The 22,939-nt window shown below is 36.9% G+C and overlaps 1 protein-coding gene across 2 annotated transcripts in view; it reads right to left on the bottom strand.

Annotated features, from left to right (window-relative positions):
• Window positions 1-1,097: 1,097 nt before the first annotated feature.
• The window catches only part of PAICS (phosphoribosylaminoimidazole carboxylase and phosphoribosylaminoimidazolesuccinocarboxamide synthase), a 47,715-nt gene continuing 25,873 nt past the window's right edge, over window positions 1,098-22,939 (bottom strand). For both annotated transcript variants that reach the window (XM_047091432.1, XM_047091433.1), the window contains 8 exons: window positions 22,120-22,317; window positions 14,184-14,362; window positions 12,421-12,600; window positions 12,207-12,320; window positions 11,440-11,523; window positions 9,864-10,044; window positions 8,159-8,317; window positions 1,098-2,389 (listed from right to left, as the gene is read on the bottom strand). In XM_047091432.1, the coding sequence (XP_046947388.1) occupies window positions 2,223-2,389; window positions 8,159-8,317; window positions 9,864-10,044; window positions 11,440-11,523; window positions 12,207-12,320; window positions 12,421-12,600; window positions 14,184-14,362; window positions 22,120-22,317 (1,262 nt within the window). In that variant the 3' untranslated portion in view covers window positions 1,098-2,222. The remainder of the gene's footprint in view (window positions 2,390-8,158; window positions 8,318-9,863; window positions 10,045-11,439; window positions 11,524-12,206; window positions 12,321-12,420; window positions 12,601-14,183; window positions 14,363-22,119; window positions 22,318-22,939) is intronic.

The following is a 22,939-nucleotide window of genomic DNA, read 5'->3' as shown; positions in this document are numbered from 1 at the left end:
ATTTAAGGTTCTTAGAGATTAAAGATTAAGGTTTTTAATCTCATAGATTAAGTGACAGTTGAAAAATTATGGAAAGCAAGTTCCCTTGATGAGTTTCATTAGTAATTCTTAAACTACAGACCATGGATAGGCTTCAAGGGAACACCAAAAACCAATGAAATCTGTTGGTAAATTGTGTGTGCAATCTCTACGGGCAGAGTCAATGGCATTCATTTTCAAAGGAATCTAAACTGCAAAAGAGATTGTAAATTTATGTTGTAAGTCCTAGACAACTTCAAAACACTGAGAATGGAGACCTAGATCAGCCCAATAATGCAGAATTTGACCTCCACTTGAAGCTTTTGTACAGATGATGGGTAAACAGAGTTAATTAAAAACTTGGTAATCAGTGAGATGTGAATGTAAGAGAAAAGCATCAAGTATGAAATAACACTTCTGATTTGGAGCAGTGAGTGTAGCCAGAGTTAACAGGCTGGGCAGAAGATGAATTAAGTTTAAAGCATTCAGACAGAAATACAAGACTACAAACACAGTGCCAGCAATCAGTAATACTGGTTTTAGCTTAAGGAGTTACTCCAATGATTACTTATAAATAATGGAGAGACTGTGTAGGAAACATCAATACTTAAGGGAAAAGAATAATGTAAGAAAAACTTCAGGATTGAGGTTGGAGTATCTTGGTGTCTAGTCAAGAAAGAAGTGGTTTAGGTTAATCATACCCTGCCCCACAGAGACCAGGTAAGAAATGATATGAGATGATAGCTTGTTAACAGCTGAGAGGGAGGTGAAAAGGTATAGACAGTATAAGCCAGTTGCAAGGGTCTTATCCAGATTTGATCTGTAGCAGAGATCAATATTTTTAAAGAAAGTTTATTTTGAGAGCGAGAAAGAAGGAAGGAGGGAGGGAGGGAAGGAAGATGGAGAATGAGTGGGGGAGGGGCAGAGTAAGAGAATCTTAAGCAGGCCCCCTCCCAGGGTTGAGCCTGATGCAGGGCTCAATCTCATGACTGAGTTAATGTCCCAAGCTGAAATCAAGAGTCGGAGGCTAACGAACTAAGCCAGCCAGGCATCCCAGAGATTCTTAACATTTTTGAGGATGCAGGTCTTTTGGATAAAAACTATGGTTGCCCCATTTTTATAAATGTGAACATATATGTAAAATTTTACCTGGAAGTTTTAAGGGGTTCATGGACATTCAGATTAAAGTTTAGTGATCTATAAAAAGTACTCAGGACTGCACAACCTAACAGTGACTTCCAAATATGGCTTACAGATTGATGATGAACTGTAACACCTCTCAGTAACAACTGCTCTCTTAGAGGTGAATCTCACTGGGTACCCTGCTGAGACTTCTATTGTAAGAAAGAAACTACTTAATGGTTATCAACTAGGAGATTCCAGTTTTCAAAAATGACATTAGGCTGAGGATTGTTAGTTTGGCTGAAACATGTATTATCAGAATTAAAAGAATTTTAGGATCACAGAGGCACCCATAATAGCTAAGTAAATCTTTCATTTGGAATGGCAAAGGTGATTCACACTATACTTTTTTTTTCCATGGGGAATTGCCCTAACACCCAGCAGAAAAGTTCTCAGAAAAGTCCCCTTTCCATGGCTTCCACAGTATCCCTTTATCCTACTTAGTCTTTCCTACCCCTAACACCCATCTCAACTTTTCTTAAGAAAACAAGCAAAAACAAAACAAAGCAGCATCTCTGTCTACAGCTAAATACACATCTATTCTGAGATACTGACTGCAAATAAAACAACATGCCCTTAGGATTTTGTAAAGATCATAATGTAAAAGAGGACTGACTATATTTTTCTCTTATCACTCTAAGATACAGGCATTTTAACCTTCTAAAACTTATGGGTTGAGATTCAGAAGGTCAAGTAGTAACTTTAGAGCTCGACAATAGGACATTATTAGCATTTAAGAAATATATCCGATTGTTACCTACCTAACAATGACCATACAATAGCTAAAGAGATTTTAAAAGTATTCTTACAGTAATTTCACTTCCTCTAAAGAAATGCTAATAATTATGTCCATATAGTCTACTAACCCATGAATCTAGAAAAGCATTTATTCACTAGTAAATTGTTTTCTCTGATTTAAAAAATTTTGTTTTGATTTTTTTTTTCTGAAGCTAAACAAGAAATGTAGTTTTTCTCCTAAAAGCAAACAAACAAACAAAAAAAACCCCAAAACAATGATGTTCTTATAAATTGCCCTCTCGGATTTTCTTGTCAGACTGTTTCAAGGAAATCCATGTGTTCAATATATTTGCTCGCAGTTTGGCCCATACCAAATGGTTGTTTAATCCAAATATCTGAGCAGCAAACTGAGCTGATCCTTCTGGGGACAGTATGGTTGAACAGCCAAGACCTAATGGTTCAAAACGGAAAAGACAGAAAATTGAGCTGTAAATAATGAAAACACCATTAGTAAACTATTTTTTTAGAGTAATCTCTACACCCAACACGGGACTCAAACTCACGACCCTGAGATCATGAGTAACATGTTCTACCAATTGAACCAACCAGGCCCCCCTAGTAAACTATTTTACACTCAGAGAAGTCCTGTTAACCAAAGACCATAAAAAGCTACTGTATCATCCTTGTCTAAAGTAGGATCTGCAGGAGGAGTTTCTATCTCTACTACTAGAGTGGTAAAGTAGATTATAAGAGGATAATAATTCTGTACCATGAAAAGCTATTTTATATACAGTGTCTATCACTCTTTCACTGAATCCAACTATAAAGAAATTCACCTTTTCGAAAGTTCTTTTCACATACAATAAACTTTTAAATCCCTGGTGAAAGACAATAGAAATAAAGATCAAGTAGACAGAAGCACCTGTTCTTAGACAAACTTGAAGTGTGTTAATCTTTTTGATAATTTTCTAGCTGCTACTTTTGTCTTTGCAATTGAACCATCCTAAATCTTTAAGCAATAACAAGTCCAAACAAAGAATAATTGTACCAAATATCAGGTTATAAGTAAATTCAATATTAACAAGATCTAAAAGACAGTATAGTAAGAAAGTAACTTCCTTGTGGGGGGCAAATGTTTGCTCAGGCAGAGTTTCTTGGGGTGGTACTATTACCTCTGTGTCACTCAAGTTAAGTACTAACTAGCTTATAGATCCCAAAGCTCCATTCCCTAATATTCTTGGAATTCATCAGACTCTTTGACTTCCACTACCCCCAGTAAGAATAAAGTATAAATCACACAATTTATTAGTTTGTATTAATAAACCAATTTGTGTAGCTCCATCACTTACTATGTGACAGCTGTCATGTTAATTTTAGTGTCCTTATCTATTAAGATGGGAATGATAACTAGTGGTTACCTTATGTGAGGATTCAACAAGTGAATACAGATAAAGTGCTTGAAACAGTGCCTGGCATCTGGTACTCAATGAATGTCAACTGTTAGTAGTAGCAGTATTCTAGGCACAGGGTGCTACTCGAGTCTGAAATACCTGTGCCTATTGCTCAGGACTCCCTTTCTGATATCAGGAAAGCTTAACTACCAAAAATTAGGTTGTCTAGTGAGCATGCCATAAGAGAAAGAGAAATAGAGTTTTCAGGATTTTACAAAGGCCACTGTAAAACTTTTCCCCAAAAGATTATCCCCAATTCTACTGATCAAAATGCACAAATCTTCGGATTCCCTCTCTCTCCTTGGACAGTACTAGATAAAAACTGCCAAAGTTTTGCTTGTCACATTTCCCCTTTACTAAACTCCCTTGATAATACCTATACTATTCCCTAGCATAAATTTATTAGACTTTCATTTATAGCCATACTAAATTTTTCACTAGAGTAGCTGATACAATCAGATATCTAGCTAAAGATCTAAAGATGGGCTAATCACAAAGTATATCCGCGAAACTGTATAAAAACAGCAGTAAATAGCTGAATGTTACACTAAAAGGTTTTTTCAATACATGTGTACTGACTATAGACCAAACATGTCCAGCTGTAAAAATATTATTAATGGCATCCTATTTTTTATATTGAATTAACTAAAAATGATCTGCCAAAGCTTTAAAAAAATTAAAAATAAAAACAGTAAAGGAAATAAAGAAAATAGACATAAACATATAAGAACAGGGAGATACAGCAATAACATTTGGCCAGCTGAAAAGGAAACGGAGTGGTAACTAACTTAGTAAAATAGGAAAATTTTATCCTAAACTGAAAGCAGGGAAAAAGGAAAAGCAATGTGACCAACATTAAAAAACCCATGCAAAGGCTGTAGAATTAGTGGCACCAGATACCTCTGAAGGGAGAAGTGGAGGTGAAAAATGAGCCCCCCCCCCCCCCGCCCCGACTGGCTGAAAGTCGAGAAGCAGTTAGGCCATTAGATCCCTTGCCCCATTCAATGTACATGAGCAATTGCCCCTTCAGCACCATAGTGGAATCTTTAATTTTTCTGAAGGTAAAACAGACTTTGGTCCAGACTTCTGTCGACTGGAGGGCACCAGGTACAATTGAGGCAAGAAATGCTACAGTGAAAACAGGGGATTTAGTTTATATACATGTTAAAATCATCAAATTCCAGAATGCTGGCAGCAAGGTTTATTCCTCCAGGTAGAGGAGACTGAGAATAGAAAGATTCTTTGGGTAATTCTGGTCACACATGAGAAAAGATGAAGTGACACTGATGTGAGGGGTTATTCAAAGACAACCCTTCCAGATCACCCCACAGTGGAACCCACTTTTGACAAGTGCCATCCACTTGCACAGACCTTCCCACTGGTCTTTTATAATGCTGCACTCTACAGCCAAGGATTACCAGACACCAGATAGGTGAGAAAAGGAACTAATGTGAAAGAAACTATAATAATTTCAGAGAGATAAAAAATGTTATTGCAAAGATTAAAAAAAAAAAGGATGGGGGAGGGGGAAGACCAGAGAACAAAAAACAGCTCTAAGAAATTAAAAATTCCGTATCTAGAATGAAAAACTCAATAGAAGGGCTGGAATATAAAGTTAAGGGAATATTCCAGGAAGTACAACAATAAGAGAGAGAAAAACTAGAAATCAGAATGGTTCAAATTTGAGTAATCCAAAAATGAGAAAAGAGGGAAAATGGAGGGGGAAGGAAATTATTAGTTAATTGAAGAAAATTTCCCAGACTAAAGAATCAGCATTCCAGATTTTCTTTCTTAATGTTTATTTTTGAGAGAGAGACAGAGACAGAGACATAGTGTGAGCTGGGGAAGGGGCCGAGAGAGGGAGACACAGAATCTGAAGCAGGCTCCAGGCTCTGAGCCATCAGCATAGAGCCCGACGCCAGGCTTGAACTCACAAGCTGTGAGATCGTGAGCTGAGCCAAAGTCGGACGCTTAACTGCCTGAACCACCCAGGTGCCCCTCAGCATTTCAGATTAAAAGAGCCCACTGAAAGCCCAAGATGAAAATACTCAAGACACACCTTTGCAAAACTTAAAAAACCAAATTCATAAACAACTTAGAATCGGAATGGTGGAAAGGTGCCAGAGTTCTCAATAACTCTATATAAGACAATGGAGTAATGTTTTCAAAATTCTGAAGGAAAATAATTTTCAACCCCGGATTCCATTACTAAATTGTGGAATATGAGGCTATGCTAAAACATATGTTATAGATATGAGGTGTCAAAAAAGTTTACCAACTGTACTCCTTCCTCAGGGAGTTAACTAAGAATGCTCTCTGACAAATTAGGAGTAAACAGAGAAAGGGGAAGACACATGACCTAGGAAACAGAAGATCTAAGACTAGAGAAAGGCAAAATGCATGTCCAGGTAAAGAGAGATCCTAAGACCATAGCAGGTGGCACAAAAACAGACACATAGACCAATGGAATAGAATAGAAACCCCAGAACTAGACCCACAATCGTATGGCCAACTAATCTTTGACAAAGCAGGAAAGAATATCCAATGGAAAAAAGACAGTCTCTTTAACAAATGGTGCTGGGAGAACTAGACAGCAACATGCAGAAGATTGAAACTAGACCACTTTCTCACACCATTCACAAAAATAAACTCAAAATGGATAAAGGACCTGAATGTGAGACAGGAAACCATCAAAACCCTAGAGGAGAAAGCAGGAAAAGACCTCTCTGACCTCAGCCGTAGCAATTTCTTACTTGACACATCCCCAAAGGCAAGGGAATTAAAACCAAAAATGAACTACTGGGACCTTATGAAGATAAAAAGCTTCTGCACAGCAAAGGAAACAACCAACAACACTAAAAGGCAACCAACGGAATGGGAAAAGATATTTGCAAATGACATATCGGACAAAGGGCTAGTATCCAAAATCTATAAAGAGCTCACCAAACTCCACACCCAAAAAACAAATAACCCACTGAAGAAATGGGCAGAAAACATGAATAGACACTTCTCTAGAGAAGACATCCAGATGGCCAACAGGCACATGAAAAGATGCTCAACATCGCTCATCAGGGAAATACAAATCAAAACCACACTCAGATATCACCTCACGCCAGTCAGAGTGGCCAAAATGAACAAATCAGGAGACTATAGATGCTGGCAAGGATGTGGAGAAACGGGAACCCTCTTGCACTGTTGGTGGGAATGCAAACTGGTGCAGCCACTCTGGAAAGCAGTGTGGAGGTTCCTCAGAAAATTAAAAATAGACCTACCCTATGACCTAGCAATAGCACTGCTAGGAATTTATCCAAGGGATACAGGAGTACTGATGCATAGGGGCACGTGTACCCCAATGTTTATAGCAGCACTCTCAACAATAGCCAAATTATGGGAAGAGCCTAAATGTCCATCAACTGATGAATGGATAAAGAAATTGTGGTTTATATACACAATGGAGTACTACGTGGCAATGAGAAAGAATGAAATATGGCCCTTTGTAGCAACGTGGATGGAACTGGAGAGTGTGATGCTAAGTGAAATAAGCCATACAGAGAAAGACAGATACCATATGGTTTCACTCTTATGTGGATCCTGAGAAACTTCACAGAAACCCATGGGGGAGGGGAAGGAAAAAAAAAAAGAGGTTAGAGTGGAAGAGCGCCAAAGCATAAGAGACTGTTAAAAACTGAGAACAAACTGAGGGTTGATGGGGGGTGGGAGGGAGGGGAGGGTGGGTGATGGGTATTGAGGAGGGCACATTTTGGGATGAGCACTGGGTGTTGTATGGAAACCAATTCGACAATAAACTTCATATATTGGAAAAAAAAAAAAAAAAGACAACAGCAGGACAAGTAGGCCTAGAGAGAAGCCAGTCCATACTGGAACAGGTTGGAAGGCTCAAGCACTTAACATATTTAACATACCAAGAGCAGATTTACACAACTCTGAAAAAGTTTGGGGCTTAAGTAACAAGCAAATCAACTCTTACTGAAACAATACTGACTCCTAGGACTTGTAGATCAGATCATTATCTTGGACTATGATAAAACTACCACAATATATTACTCATGAGATTCTGCTCAATCAGACAATTGATAAACTTCCTTATATGTTATTTATTCTGGCCCCTAATTTATAGAAATAAAATTTCATTTCCTCTACAGAAGTAACAATCACATTTACCTTAAAAACTTGTGGGGAAAAAAACCAAACCTGAACATAATCTAACTATAGATCTCACCACCAGTTTATAGAAAATACAGGGGATGGAAAAGCATGTTAAACATCCAGAAATGTAATTAGCCAAATCCAAAATGTTAAATATTCTATAGAATGAAAGGAAAAAAAGGAGGAGTAATCAAGACTTTAAGAGAGAGATCAACTAAATGCACTGTAAGGACTGTGTTGGATCCAGATTTGAACAAATCAACTGTAAAAACAAATGAGATGATCAGAAAAACTTGAACACTAACTGAAAATTAGAGGATTTTAAGAAATTATCACTAATTTTTATTATGAATATGGTATCATGATTATGATTTAAAAACTAAAGTTCTTATTGCTTAGAGAAGCATACTTAATATTTAAGTATAAAATGCTGTTATCTAAGATCTGCTTGAAAATAATCCAGCAGGGAAGGGGTACATGTGTAACAAGATGTTAAATGATGAAGCTGAGTAATAGGTATATGAGATTTCATTATGTTATTCTCTCTACTATTTTGTGTGTTCCAAATTTTTTAACAGTTTTAAAGATTCAATGCATCTTACCACTGGGTAGTCGAAGAGAAGACCACACATCCTGAGCTCCCCAGTCTGGAGTGAGTGGAGGACAGTTGATCACTGGGTATGCAGTGTTACCAGACATCACTGGTCCTAAACCATTGCTTCTGCCTGCCACTGCCACAAATACAGTAGGAATGCCATCCCCTAGGGAAATTACACACATGTAATTGAAAGGAGGTTTTAAGATAGGTGAAAACAAAATGTCTATGTGCCTTAACTCCTTCAGTTCCTTTATTAGCAGTCTCCACAAAAAGCAAAATAAGACACTATTATTACATATACATTCAAAATATATATTTCACTCTGCTACCTATTATATCTCAAGTAACAAAACAGGGAGAGCGGTTTGGCCATCTTTGAGATACATAGTATAAAGGGAGTACTAGAGTGTGTGAGGGAATAGCTCAAAGGCCCCTTCTACTATGGCTGCTTAGGCTCACTGGAACAAAGAATGACATTACGCCAACTAGGGTCTATCCTGGTATCCTTCAACCAACAGGGTATAGGAAGACCTCATTAACAGAGACTAGAGGTTCAGGGGCACATGAGTAAAGGCAGACAGATTCAGTAATATAGTACCCAAATATTTAAGTCTCTTCAATATACTTTCTAACATATCCCTTCAACATTTCATTCTCTGATAAAATTATGTTATTCCTTTGTTTCTTAACACAGATTCCTAACCTGAAATCTAAAAATTTTATGTATTTACATTTTTCTGGATAAAGAGTTCAGGCTTTCATTAGCTTAACAAACAGGTCTAGAAACTATCCCAGTCCCCCGGCCCCCAAAACTTAATAACTATGCTCCTATAACAACTACCTTGAGAAAGAATACTCAAATCAACATTTTTCCCAGTTTAGAAACATTTGGTCAGGTGTATGAGACTCCATTATTTTAGATCAATACTGTCACATCAAGCCATTTCTTTTACATACTAAATTCTAAAATTATTCCTTGGGGCACCTGGGTGGCTCAGTCGGTTAAGTATCCGACTCCTGGTTTTAGCTCACGATTTGTGAGATTGAGCCTTGTGTCGGGCTCCATGCTGACTGTGCAGAATCTGCTTGGGATTCTCTCTCTCCCCCTCTCTTTGCCCCTCCCCTGCCCACTCTGTCTCTCTCAAAAATAAATAAATAAACTTAAAAAAATAAAAAAAAAATAACAAAAATTAAAAAATTAAAATTCTTCCTTAATTTTATGTTTAACCGCCTCCTAGGAAAGGCTGTCCATTAAAAATACTTGAGAGGCTCTGCTACTTCAACTTCAGTCCTCCCAAAATTGATATGGGGCCTATTTTCTGTTGGAGCATATCAGAAACAATACTTGAGGGGCTTCTTATTAAAGACCTAACTTTTATTTTCCTTCCATATTGCATTTTCTTTTTTCGAGGAGGGGGCTCTACTCCTTTATTTACTTACTTTTAACATTTAAAAAATAACTGAACGTTGTTGGCACACAGTGTTGCATTAGTTTTAGGTGTACCCATGTTGCATTTTCAAATCTTTCTCCTTGAGCCATTCTTTTCTAAGTGCCTTCTTTGGAAGTACATATCATGAAAGCCTAGACTACCATATTTTTCTCCTTGGATACATGGCATAGCTCTTCTTCAGCATTATTAGTCTAAGCATAAAATTTTTTAGCAAAATCAGGAGAACTTCCTGAAATGCTCTAGTTGTATGACATTTACCTTCATACTCTGCTTTAATTCTCAGAGTTTCATCTGGTCCTTTATGGGCAGATGTTACCCGAAGTTCACATGGAATGCCAAATTTTCCACAAGCCGCCTTGATTTTTTCACAGTGACTCAGATCCGAAGTTGAGCCCATTAATACTACAACTCTGCACTGACTTTCTGATTTCAGAAGCAACTAGAAAAGAAAAACACGGACATGCAAAATAAAGATGGCAAAAATGGATAAATATAGAGGTGAATACCATGAAAATAGTCAGTTCACAGAGCTTTAGTAAAATTACAACTGGACGGAATATTTTCTTTCCTAATAGACCGAATTCAAGACAGAGACAAACAGGACAAAATGATAGAGGATTTCTTTTCCAAAATAACCTCTATATATAAAGAAAAGTGGTCTTCATACTTAAGACCTAAAGAATAACATTTAAGAAAAATTTTTTTAATGTTTATTTTTGACAGAGAGATGGATAGAGTGGGAGCAGGGGAGGGTCAGAGAGAGTGGGAGACACAAAATATGAAGCAGGTTCCAGGCTCTGAGCTGTCAGCACAGAGCCCAACGCGGGGCTCAAACTCACAAACTGCGAGATCATTCCTGAGCCGAAGTCCACTGCTCAACCAACTGAGCCACCCAGGCGCCCCTAAAGAGTAACATTTTTAATGAGATAAATTACATCTACTATTATAATACAAAGCAAGGATAAATACTGAACCCTTCTAATTAATACTCAGGAAGCTGTAATATAAAATATTTCATCCTGGGGTGCCTGGGTAGCTCAGTCAGTTAAGCATCCAACTTCAGCTCATGTCATGATCTCTTGGTTCATGGGTTTGAGCCCTGTGTCAGGCTCTGTGCTGACAGCTCAGTGCCTGCTGTGGATTCTCCGTCTGTCTCTCCCTCTCTCTGCCCCTTGCTCACTTGCTCTAAGATAAAGAAATGTTAAAAATATAATAAAATACTTCATCCTGAGATTTTTCATATATTCAGTTTAATGGAGATTTTAAGGCATAATCAGCCAATCTAGTTTCTAGACCTGTTTGTTAAGCTAATAATTTATAATCTATAAAAAAGATGTAAATCTTTTTTCAGTTGGTTGCTTAGAACTCAAAATGCAAATGTTTCCATAGACATGATGTACTTAAAAGTAGCTATGACTGTTGGATAACCACAAATCACAATTTCCATGTAATTATAATAATAACACCATAAATCTTAAAGTGACATTTTAATGTCAGATTGAGTTCCAATTCTGAAATCTGCTTATGGAACCCATGCTAACGGAACACTGAGGAGCAGTGGAGAGGGGTGGGTGGGAAATATAAGAGGCAGGGAGGAGACAAGGATTCTAGTATTCCCCAACAGAATTTGGGAGTGTACTGGACAGTTTTACAGCAAGGGGTTTTAGTATGTCACTGAGAAGAGTCTGGTGTACATTTCTTAAAGGTGCTCCTTGTTTTAAAACCACTGGAGAAAAGAAAGTAACTACGGATTCTCACTTTTATTTTCCTTTTTGAAGCAAGATTTTCTTAAAGAAAAACACAGTACAGTATGACTTTACTATAAAAGTTTTACCTCTACTCTTTCTGCAACCCACTCAAAATTTTTCTTTACCATCTGGAGCCCTTCAGGAGTTACTTCTTTGAGGTCACGATATGACTAGAAAATAGGGTAGAAAGTTTAGAATACAAATATTCTATTAGTAATATTTTTACTAACCAAAATTATTTGATTTTTGCATTTTGGGTAGATTACGAAGAGCCTGAACAACAAGGAATGTATCTGAAAATGTATGGGTCTATAAATTCATTTCTTGAATTAAACTAGAGAAAGTTTAGATAGTGAAGTATACTTGTATTTTCATTTTATTTCATTAAGTGCTTTGTACACTAGCAACTTTAGTTAACTGCCCTGATAATTCTTATGTATGAAGTATAGACAGCATCTGCCCTTATTTTGTTTTTCGTAAGACAGAGCAGAAATGTAACCTGGTAAGATCCAGAACACTTGGGACAGAGTTCCAGATCTGCCACTTATAATTATGACAACATCTATCATCATCTCAGTACCTTAGTTTTCAATTAGCCAAACAAGAATACACTTGCCCTGTGTGACAGTCATAATAAATGAGAAATCTGCTTTGTAAATGTAAACTGTTTCTATTATAATTTTTTTTTTCAGGGTACAAGAAATTTAAGACTTATTTATCCTTAAACGTAAATAGCAGTTAACTCAGGCTCTTAACACAGGGAGTAATAATTGCCTTTTCTTTCCTTCCATTTTCCTGTTCACCTCTATCCCAGCCTGATCTTGCAAAGGATAAAAAACCCCTGAAGCATTACCTGTTTGTCTTTCTGTTGGCTTCGATCTCCTGATGGCCAGAGTCTCCAGGAATCATTATCAATAACATCAGCAAGAACAATTTCTTTGGTGGTTACATCAACACCAAATTCAATCTAGAAAAAGCGTATCACCAAAGAAAAGTTTTCAAAACTCTACAGCTAAAGGCATTTCTCAGTTACAATCTTTACTCTCAAACCTCCATTTTATTTGTACCTTCATGTCAACCAGTGTACAATTCTGGGGCAACCAAGATTTCTCCAGTATTTCAAAAATAGCCTGTGTAGCATGACTCATGATATCCACTTCAGTTTGGCCTATAACAAGTCCAGCAAAGCAAAATTTTGCAGCAATTAGCTGTTCTTCAGACCACTGTGGATCATTATTGGCATCATCCTGAAAACAGAGTAAAGGAATACAATTAAATATAAAAGTTTTAACCTTTTGAGATAAACCGAAGTCTTTTTTTCCTTGACCAAGAATTCCTCAGAATTATTTTTCTCTAAATACTTAACTTTTGGTTAAAATAACCCTTTAATTCACAATAATTATCTTTTTTTTTTAAGTTTATTTTGAGACCGAGCACAAGTCGGGGAGAGGTAGAGAGAAAGAATCCTATGCAGACTCCGTGCCATCAGTACACAGCCCCACACAGGCCTGATCTCTCGTGGCCTGATCACGACCTGAGCTGAAATCAAGAGTCCGATGCTTAACCGACTGAGCCACCCAGGCACCCCAACAATTATTTTTGATTTCTCTATTTTTATTTTTTTGTTAAAAAAAAAAAAAAGGCTCAAAGTTATTTTTTTTTTTAAAGTTTATTGGGGTGCCTGGGTAGTTCAGTCTGTTAAGCGTCTGACTTCGGCTCAAGTCATAATCTCTACACCCAACATAGGGCTTGAACTCATGATCCTGAGACCAAGAGCTGCATGCTCTATCAGATGAATCAGGCAGGTACTGCTCCTAACCTCATTTTTGATAAGAATTTATAGAAGACTACAAGTCTTTAGGGTTATTATTTGATAATTCAAGAGACTTAATATAAAGACATTAGTAAAAAAAAAAAAAGATTTTCATTTTATTCTAAGTAGTGTCCCAATTTCACATGAAATTTTTCTTTAAAAAAATTTTTTTTAATTTTATTTATTTATTTTGGGGAGAGAGAGAGACAGAGCCCAAGCAAGGGAGGGGCAGAGAAGGAGACACAGAATCTGAAGCAGGCTCCAGGCTCTGAGCTGTCAGCACAGAGCCTCATGCTGGGCTCGAACCCACAAACCGTGAGATCATGACCTGAGCCGAAGTCAGATGCTTAACCGACTGAGCCACCCAGGTGCCCCTCACATGAAATTTTTCTTTTATGAATTTTTGATTTGTATTATAACCATAATATAAACATTTTAAGGTACGCAGTTCACTGATTATACTTGATCTGAGCCAAAAGGCTGAGAGGCGATTTTAGTTGACTGTTTAAAAATGTTACACTGACATTACTTCTGACGTTGGAACTATGCTTAACAGCATAAACAAAGATGGAAAGAGAAAAGCAGTCAATAAAGAAAACAAATACAAATTTATAACCACTGATTCCTACATTTTTATTATGTTTTCGCTTGTAATAGACATTGGTAATAGCTTTTTCTGTATTTTAATATAAAAAGATCCCTTGTATTAGCCTTTACTTCAAACTCTTCAAAAAATTTTAAGTTTCTGAATTGTTAACTTTTCTTCCTAGTAACTCCTAGTTTTAATTTATTCATTTTGGTAGTGATCTTGAACCAAAGTTAAGATTAAGTAGAGTTTCAGAAATGTTTTCTTTTAAAAATCTGAATTATCACTGATAACAAAAATGTACATTATTGACATATTTCTGTAATGACAGCTGCAATATCAGAAGTTTTAATAATGTTTAAACCTTTTGATTTTGAAATTTTAAGTTTGTTGCTATGTTATAGTAAAGCACAGAAATATAAAATAATTACCTTGAAAAACATCTCCACTTTAGGTGGGTAAAACTTATATCCTTCCTTGACACCAGGATTTCTTTTGAGAAAAGAACCCGTTGCTATTCTTCTGCAAACCCATTCAATTGGAATCATTTCACACTTAGGTGCAATGAAAGCTGTCTCCCCACATTTTCTGGTGAAAGCAGTTTTGATACCTATATATTGATAAAAAGTTTTTTTAAAAAGCATTAAAACTGTGTTTAAAAAGGTACATCTGAGGCATAATAAAACTGTTAACACACAACAAAATGAAACAAAAACTATCTAGCCAAATGTGTTATCCTTAAATGTAATTAAAAAAATTTTTTTTAATGTTTATTTATTTTTGAGAGAGAGAGAGAGAGAGAGAGAGAGAGAGATAGAGAGAGAGAAAGCAGGGAAGGGCACAGAGAGGGAGACACAGAATCCGAGGCAGGCTCCAAGCTCTGAGCCATCACCACAGAGCCTGGCACAGGGCCTGAACCCATGAACCATGAGATCATGACCCAAGCAGAAGTTGGACGTCCAACTGAGCCACCTAGGCACCCCCCTTTATGTGTCTTTTTTTTTTTTAAGTGGAAGTAGGAAAACAAAATTATTAACATGGCTTTCTTAATGCTTATCAAAATATTTAGCAATATTTCATTTTAATGTTGCATGGCAAAGCATATAGTGGATCAGAAGATCTGGGTCTCAGAGTCTTTACCATTCATTCATTCAGACATTCAAGAAATACTGAGTAACTCCTCTGCTACTGCTTACCTAACTTTGCACTAGGCATATGACTCATCTAAGTAGTACTAATTATCTTTAAATCAGATTTGGTGATAAGATTCTCATATTTGATAGACCAGTATTATATGGGCCTTATAAAATATCAAACTACAGGGCGCCTGGGTGGCTCAGTCGGTTAAGCATCTGACTTTGTCTCAAGTCTGATTTCCTGGTTCGCAAGTTTGAGCCCCACATCGGGCCCTGTGCCGACAGCTCAGAGCCTGGAGCCTGCTTCAGATTCTGTGTCTCCCTCTCTCTCTGCCCCTCCCCTGCTTCACTCTCTCTCTCTCTCTCTCAAAAATAATAAAAATTAAAAAAGAATTTTTTTAAAAAATCAATCTACTTATCACAAGCATATATAGCCCTACATTCTGGATAGCCCTTTTCTCTTAAAATTTGAAGGAAATAATCCCTGAAAAAAGTCTCCAATAGGTAGCAGCAGGAACTGCAGCCAATGTGGCCAGGAGGAAAGAAAACATTTGTTCTTCCTTTCCCTTCTCTTTTACTCAAATGTTAGTGGAAAACTAAGATAAAGAGCTAACTTGTGATGGGAGCTATTTTATTTGGGGGTCTTGCAAAATAACCTAATACTAGTTACAATTTTTATGAATCATATGATCGATTAACTCCACTTTTAGGTATTCCAGGTACTAACACTGGCAGCCTGAAGATGAGCATTATTATGTTAACCTATACAGGTTTCCAGGAAATGTTTTACTCATGTTAATGCTACAGTATTACTTTGTGCTACCACGTAATAAAACTTCTAGAAAAGGCAGTATTGAAAAGAATTGAAAGCAGGGACTCAAATTGATACTTGTACACCAAAGTTCACAATAGCCAATCATCAACAAATTAATAAATAACCAAAATGTACAATATACATATAATGAATTATCATTCATTTTAAAAAGAAATAAAACTCTGATACATGCTACAACATGAATAAACCTTAAAAACATTATGATAAGTGAAATAAAAGTATTGTATAATTCTGCCTACATGAGGTACCTAAAAAACGCAAATTCATAATCAGAAAGTAGAATAGAGATTACCAGGAGCTGGGAAGGGAGAATGGAGAGTTTTGTTTAATGGGTCATAGTTTCCATCTAAGATGGTAAAAAAGTTCTGAAAACGGGAAACTGTAAACGTACTTAATGTTATAGAATTTACATTTTTAAATAGTTAAAATGAGGGGTGTCTGGCTGGCTTAGTCAGTAGAGCATGTAACTCTTGATCTCAGGGTTGTGAGTTCAAGCCCCATGTTGGCTGTAGAGATTACTTAAAAATAAAATTTTAAAAATGGTTAAAATGATAAATTTTATTGTGTATCTTTTACCACAATTTTTTAAAAATATTTTTTAAATATTTATTTTTGAGAGACAGAGAGAGACAAACAGAGTGCAAGCAGGGGAGGGGCAGAGAGAGAGGTAGACACAGTATCCGAAGCAGGCTCCAAGCTGTCAGCAGGAAGCCGATCCGGGGCTTGAACTCACAAACCACGAGGTCATGACCTGAGCCAAAGTCTGAGGCTTAACCAAGTGAGTCACCCAGGTGCCCTTTAATTTTTTAAGTAAGCTCTATGCCCAACATGAGGCCTACACTCATGACCCTCAGATCAAGAGTACATGTTCTACTAACTGAGCCAGCCACTCCACCACAATTTAATTTTAAAAAGTAGCAAGACCTGCTTTAGGTCAGGCATCATAAATTGTTTTCATTTGTTTAATCCTCATAATACCTGAGAAGGTAGATAATAGGGGCAAACATTCAACAAAATAGATAAGGATAGAAGCATAGTAATCATGTTAGCTAGTACTAGATAAAGTAGGGTTTCCAATCAACACTTTCAACTCTGTGTGGCTACCCAATTAACCACTATGCTATACTGCCTCTCCTAGAAGTGTTATTACATCACAGCACAAGGGAATACTATAGCATTAACATGAATTGAAGCAGCTGCTGGAAACCTGCATGGGTTTAACATAATAATGTTCATCTTCAGACTGTAATGTTAGTACCTCCAATCCCAATCTAATCCTCTAAAATCAATTTTTTCTCATCAGAAAAAAATAAAAAAAATTTTGATCACATATATATCTATATACATACATATGTATATCCATACATGAAAGGAATCAACATTTATGGAAGTCTTGCACTGTGCCAAGTGTTCTATGTCTTATCTCATTTAACCATACATAAAATTTTTCAGGTAGGTGCTATTATGTTTATAAAAATTTTCAGGTAGGTATCATTGCATTTTACAGTGAAAGAAACAGAAGCTCAAAGAAGTAAAGTAATTTGACAAGCTAGGTCATGGTGCTAATCAGTAATGGTGCCTGGAACAGTTTCAAAACCTGTACTGTTTTCTCTGTATTCCCTCTGTGCTTGACCAGTACAATTTGATTGTAACAGAATTGTAGTATGCTACATGAACAGGAACTCTGGGAAAGAATAACAGTGTAATGGTCATTTTAACCTTTAAAGAATGATTGGGCTCATGCTCATGGATAGGCAGATGATTTAAGTCAATCCTTAACTTGAGGCAGTAATTACATGCCTAGCTTCAAGAATTTTTCCTTTTTAGATCTGTTAATCATTAGTCATATTTGTGTCTACCAAGCTTGAAAGACCAGTGTCCACATCTATCCTTTAAACATAAACAATCGTTACTTTCTTCAGAGGAAAACCCTTTCTCACATTTAAGAGAACTGAAAGAACAGAATCAATTTACGGCAAGACTCTTACACAGAAAAAAAATTTTTTTCAAAAAAAAAAAAATTCAGTTTAGATGATGATTGCTCTAATACACATCATCTTAGCAAATTTCATGACTGCATGCAATGAGAAAAAGAACTCCTACCATGTAGCAAATGTCACTTCATACTTTGAATTACTGTGTCTGACAACTAATCAGTCCACATTATCTCTGGGGCCACCCATGTATTAAGGCTGTCCAGCTTCTTGTCTGTGGTTTAGCAACTGCAGGACTCATACCCATGACTATTAACACACCTAAATGTAATTATGGTAGGTTTCTGTGGGAGAACCGAGACTTAAAAGATTAAGTTTTGATTTTTAAGTATTGAGACCAAACCCACACATTTTATAACTCAGGTGTAGTATGTAGAATATTATTTCCATGGAGAAATATTACTTGTATCTATTATTTGTACAGTATTTTATAGTTCGCTTATGATTGACAATGAGAAAACTAGAATCCTAATTTACTAATTGTCATTTGGTACCCTTCCCACTCTGATTTCTAGAAAAACCTTAATTAGAACATAACCTTGCTTATAAAGAAAGTAATTAAAACAATTTTTAATATGCTTATTTTTAAATTTTTTTAATGTCTGTTTATTTTTGAGAGCACGCACATGCGCGAGCAGGGGAGGGACAGAGAGCAAGGGAGACACGGAATCCAAAGCGGGTTCCTGGCTCTGAGCTGTCAGCACAGAGCCCGTTGTGAGGCTTGAACTCACGAACCGTGAGCTCATGACCTGAGCCCAAGTCAGATGCTTAACTGACTGAGCCACCCAGGCACCCCTAATGTATGTATTTTTGAGAGAGACAAAGCATGAGCAGGGGAGGGGCAGAGAGAGAGGGAGACACAGAATCTGAAGCAGGCTCCAGGCTCTGAGCAATCAGCACAGAGCCTGATGTGGGACTCAAACTCACAGACCATGAGATCATAACCTGAGCTGAAGTCGGATGCTTAACCGACTGAGCCACCCAAGTGCCCCTGAAAGCAATTTTAAATAGACCACTAGGGGTCAACTAAACATACCATTTATTTAACTGTCAGTGAGTAAAAATTAGATAAAACAACAGAATTCCTAATCTATCCTCTAAAACAAATCTAAGAATTTTTTAAAACTAAAGTTTTCCTTAATTTCACAGTATATAAAACCTGAAAAATATCTTTCAACATTTCCTGTGAACCAAGTAAGTTTTAGTTAAGTATGCCAAACACAGTGATTTAAATGTAATTGTTGGAGTACTTCATTTAGGGTAACAAACTTTCCCTTTAAAAATGCAAGGCTTTCAAAGTCAAAACTGGGAAAATCCTGGACAAAGAGAGACAACGTGGTCACCTTAACTTACTTTTTGTTAAGCCCCAGAAAGCACACTGAATACTCCCTTCCTGAATAAGCAAATAAAAACTTGGGCCTGTACTTACCTTGTTATTTGAGAGCATTTATATATATGTAAATATATATACATGCAATTCTGTAGCTATGTATAATTACTATGGATACGCAGGTGCTATATTTTTTTTTAATGTTTATTTATTTATTTTGAGAGAGGTGGAGGGAGAGAGAGAATCCCAAATAGGCTCTGCACTGACAGCAGCAAGCCCGAAGTGGGGCCCTAACTCACACTGAGCCACCCAGGACCCCTGATTTTAGAATTTTTATTTTAAGCCTTCCTTGACTGGTGGTTTCTCAGTGACTGAGCAGGTTTTTATACAGAGCATCAAACTAATTTTAGGTTCCTTTTGCAGTACAGATTAAGTGATCCATTTTTAACCTCCCAAGTTATCTCATTCTCCTATACATATTAACGTTTTAAAAAGTTGCTTAATACTATAAATTGTTAACAATAAAAAAATTAGCTGCTGGGGTGCCTGCATGGCTTAGTTAGTTAAGCGTCCGACTCTTGATTTCAAATCTGCTTTGGATCCTCTGTCCCCCTCTCTCTGTCCCTCCTCCGCTTGCATGCTCTCTCAAAAACAAACAAACATTAAAAAAAAAAAATCCTAAAATCGTATTACTTAGGAAATCTGAGTGGTCCTTTAAGTTTATAATAACACACTCACTTTCAATGTATAGAAGGATTTATGGTATGGAGACAAATTACGTTGTCAATTAAGTTAGTGCCAGGCTAACTTAAAAACATTCAACAGAAAATGATGAAAGAGACAAAACTATTCAAGAACCCATTCTGTACAGACAGAACTGATTTAACTTGAATTACCTTGTTATTTTGTGGAAGGTAGGTATATCTATCTTGACTAAAAACAAAGTTATTAAATTCCTTTGGATTTAGAAAGATTAAGAGAAATTATAAACATGCTATGATAAGAGAAGAGGATTCAGTAGGCAGAGAGGGACAGATTAGGGCCTTAAGTCCCTTGGCAGGGAAAAACACCTGTTTTGGAACAATGCTGGGAGTGTCTGACCACAGCAAGTCCCCTCAGGCATAAGGTTCCTCTTAAGAATGCAACATACTCCACCTACTCCCCCTCAGGTTTCCCCTCCAGATTTTGACAAAAGACCTAAGTAAGGCCATAGACCACTCCTCATACAATGGAAAGAGCCAATCAGATATGGACAACCCAGAACCTAGAACTAGCAAGCCAATAAGACTACAGTCTGAGAAAGAACAAGGGGGAAGGCAAGGGGGTGGGCTGACCAGATCCGTATAAAAAAAAAAAAAAAAAAAAAAAAAAAGGACCCTAGCCTAGAGTCCTCAAGCATTCACTTTCAAATGTTCCTTCTCAGTAATGAGAGCTTTCCTACTATTCTTACTTTCTTATACTCTAATAAACTTCTGCCCACTGCTCATTTTGTGTCCACCTCTTCATTCTTTGAAGCAGGGAGACAACGAATCCTGGGTATTGTGGTAAAAAATCCTGCAATACCTTAAAGATATTGAGGGTTCGGTTTCAGACCACAATAAAGCAATTATTACAATAAAACAAATCAAAATGAATTTTTTGGTTTCCCATGCATATACAAGTTATATTTTATACTATACTGTGGTCTATTAAGTATGCACTATCACGATGTCTAAAAAAATGTACATACCTTAGTTAAAAAACACTTTATTGTTGGGGCGCCTGGGTGGCTTAGTCACTTGAGTATCCAACCCTAGATTTCAGCTTAGGTCATGATCTCACAGTTTGAGTTTGGGCCCCGCATCTACACTGTTAGCGCAGAGCCTGCTTGGGATTCTCTCTCTGAAAATAAATAAAATGCTTACTGGAAGCTCTAAGAAATGAAAGGGCAACTGGGAAGTAAAAGGAGACAAAACTATTAAATTATAAAGTTAGAACTAAGGTAGTAAAAAACTAAGCTTTTATTTTATAGGTAAGGAACTGGAGGGTTCAAAGATTGAGTGATCCCAGGCAATGAGGCCTTTTACACTTGAGGGAAAGAGCTCAAAATTTTTTTAAAGTTCATTTATTTAAGTAATCTCCACACCCAACATGGGACTTGAACTCATGACCCTGAGATCAAGAGTCATACATTTTTCTGAGCCAGCCAGGAGCCCCAGAAGAGCTCAAATCTTTTATTAACAGAGGTTTCCTACACTACAGACAAATCAGCTGTTAACTGAATCCCTGCAGAAAAGCCCATTATCTTAATTCCCCTTTCTTTACTCCAAGTGCCCTCCATAGAAAGTTCTGATCTTAATTTCATCCTTTTGAATAGATGTCTCTATAGAAAATAGGCTTCTTTCAGTTTTAGAGTAGGAGGTAACCTTGGAGATCTTTGATCTAGTTTAAATTCCTCACTTGGGACAGGGTGAGAAGGTGTGGCAATCTTCAAATACTTTTCAGGGCTTTCAAGTGGAAAAGGGATTTGAAATTTTCTTATCTCCAAGGCGCAGAGCAAAGAGTAAATGCCCAGAATTGCAGGTACCAAATTTCAACTCTCCAATTACAACTACCTAACATCAGAATAGGCCTCCCTCATAGAGAAGTCTCTCCTAGGAAGATGTCCTAGGAGAGAAAAGTTACATAAAATATATGTGTGCCAGAGAAAGACCACAGCAAACTATTAAGATTCCTTAACTAAATGGCATTACTAATTCCAAGTTCAGTAAAGTGTTATAGTGAAATTTAAGAGTTCCTGGTTTGATTTAACTTAAAGCTTAGCTTGTGAGACATCCCCAAAAACATGCTGTTAACCCAAATAATGTCAACTCCCGATGAAAGAGATCAGAGTGTGCCCTGTGTGTATGTGCGCACTCAAAAGGAAGGAGATTGTGCAGGGAGGCACCTACCTGTTTTCCTGTAACAACTGAAAAATATACCTGGTAGTCAACAAGCTGTTAATCCAAATAATGTCATTTCCCCCATGAAAAGGACCAGTATGTGTGTGTGAGAGAGAATATGAAAGTGGAGGCTATTGGGAGAGCCACTTACCTGCTTCTTGTAACAACTGAAAAATACAACTGGTAGTTTTATTTGAGATTGCAGCTTTTCCTTCCAGGTGATTCTTTCTGGCTGCATTTCCTGCTGTAATCTGGTCCTTGGACTGAAGGAGGACTTTTCCTGGACTATCTAGCAATTCATAGACTTCTTTTGTTTTACCCTCATAGAGTTTTTTACCAATATTCAGCACTGTGGAAATAAAATGGAAACATCAGATTTCAGGGAAAAATTTCCTAATTGAAGACTGAATTATCTAGAATGATGAATCAGGGAACATACAAAGTGGTTAATAATTTTAATTCACTCACCTGCATAGAACCTTATACCCTACAAAGTATTTTCACAGGCATCATATTTGATTCACACAATTTTGTGAAAAATTAGAACTATGTAAATAATTACAATTGACCCTTGAGCAATGTGGGGTTTAGGGTTGAAAATCTGCATATAACTTTTACTCCCCCAAATCTTAACTAATAGTTTACTGCTCATCAGAAGATTAACGTTATCTGTTAAGAGGTAATGTTAAATGCTTGGGTAACATGTTTTGTCCGTTATGTGTATCTTATACCATATTCTTACAATCAAACTAGAGAAAATAAAAATTTTTTTTTAAGTTTTTTATTTATTTTGAGAGAGACAGAGCACAAGCAGGGGAGGGGCAGACAGAGAGGGGGAGAGAGAATCTCAAGCAGGCTACAGCCTCAGAGCTTTCTGTAGCAGGCAAAATGGCAAAGTTCAGCCAGAAGGGTTTCTTGATGTTTAATGTGCAAGGAGAGGCACCCCCCACCCACTGAAGTTAGCCCATTTC

This window comes from Lynx rufus, unplaced genomic scaffold (genome assembly GCF_022079265.1).
Source record: "Lynx rufus isolate CCGP_SWC_20201006 ecotype Redwood Valley unplaced genomic scaffold, mLynRuf1.p SCAF_3, whole genome shotgun sequence".
NCBI lineage: Eukaryota > Metazoa > Chordata > Mammalia > Carnivora > Felidae > Lynx > Lynx rufus.
This window is presented reverse-complemented; position numbering and strand designations above follow the sequence as displayed.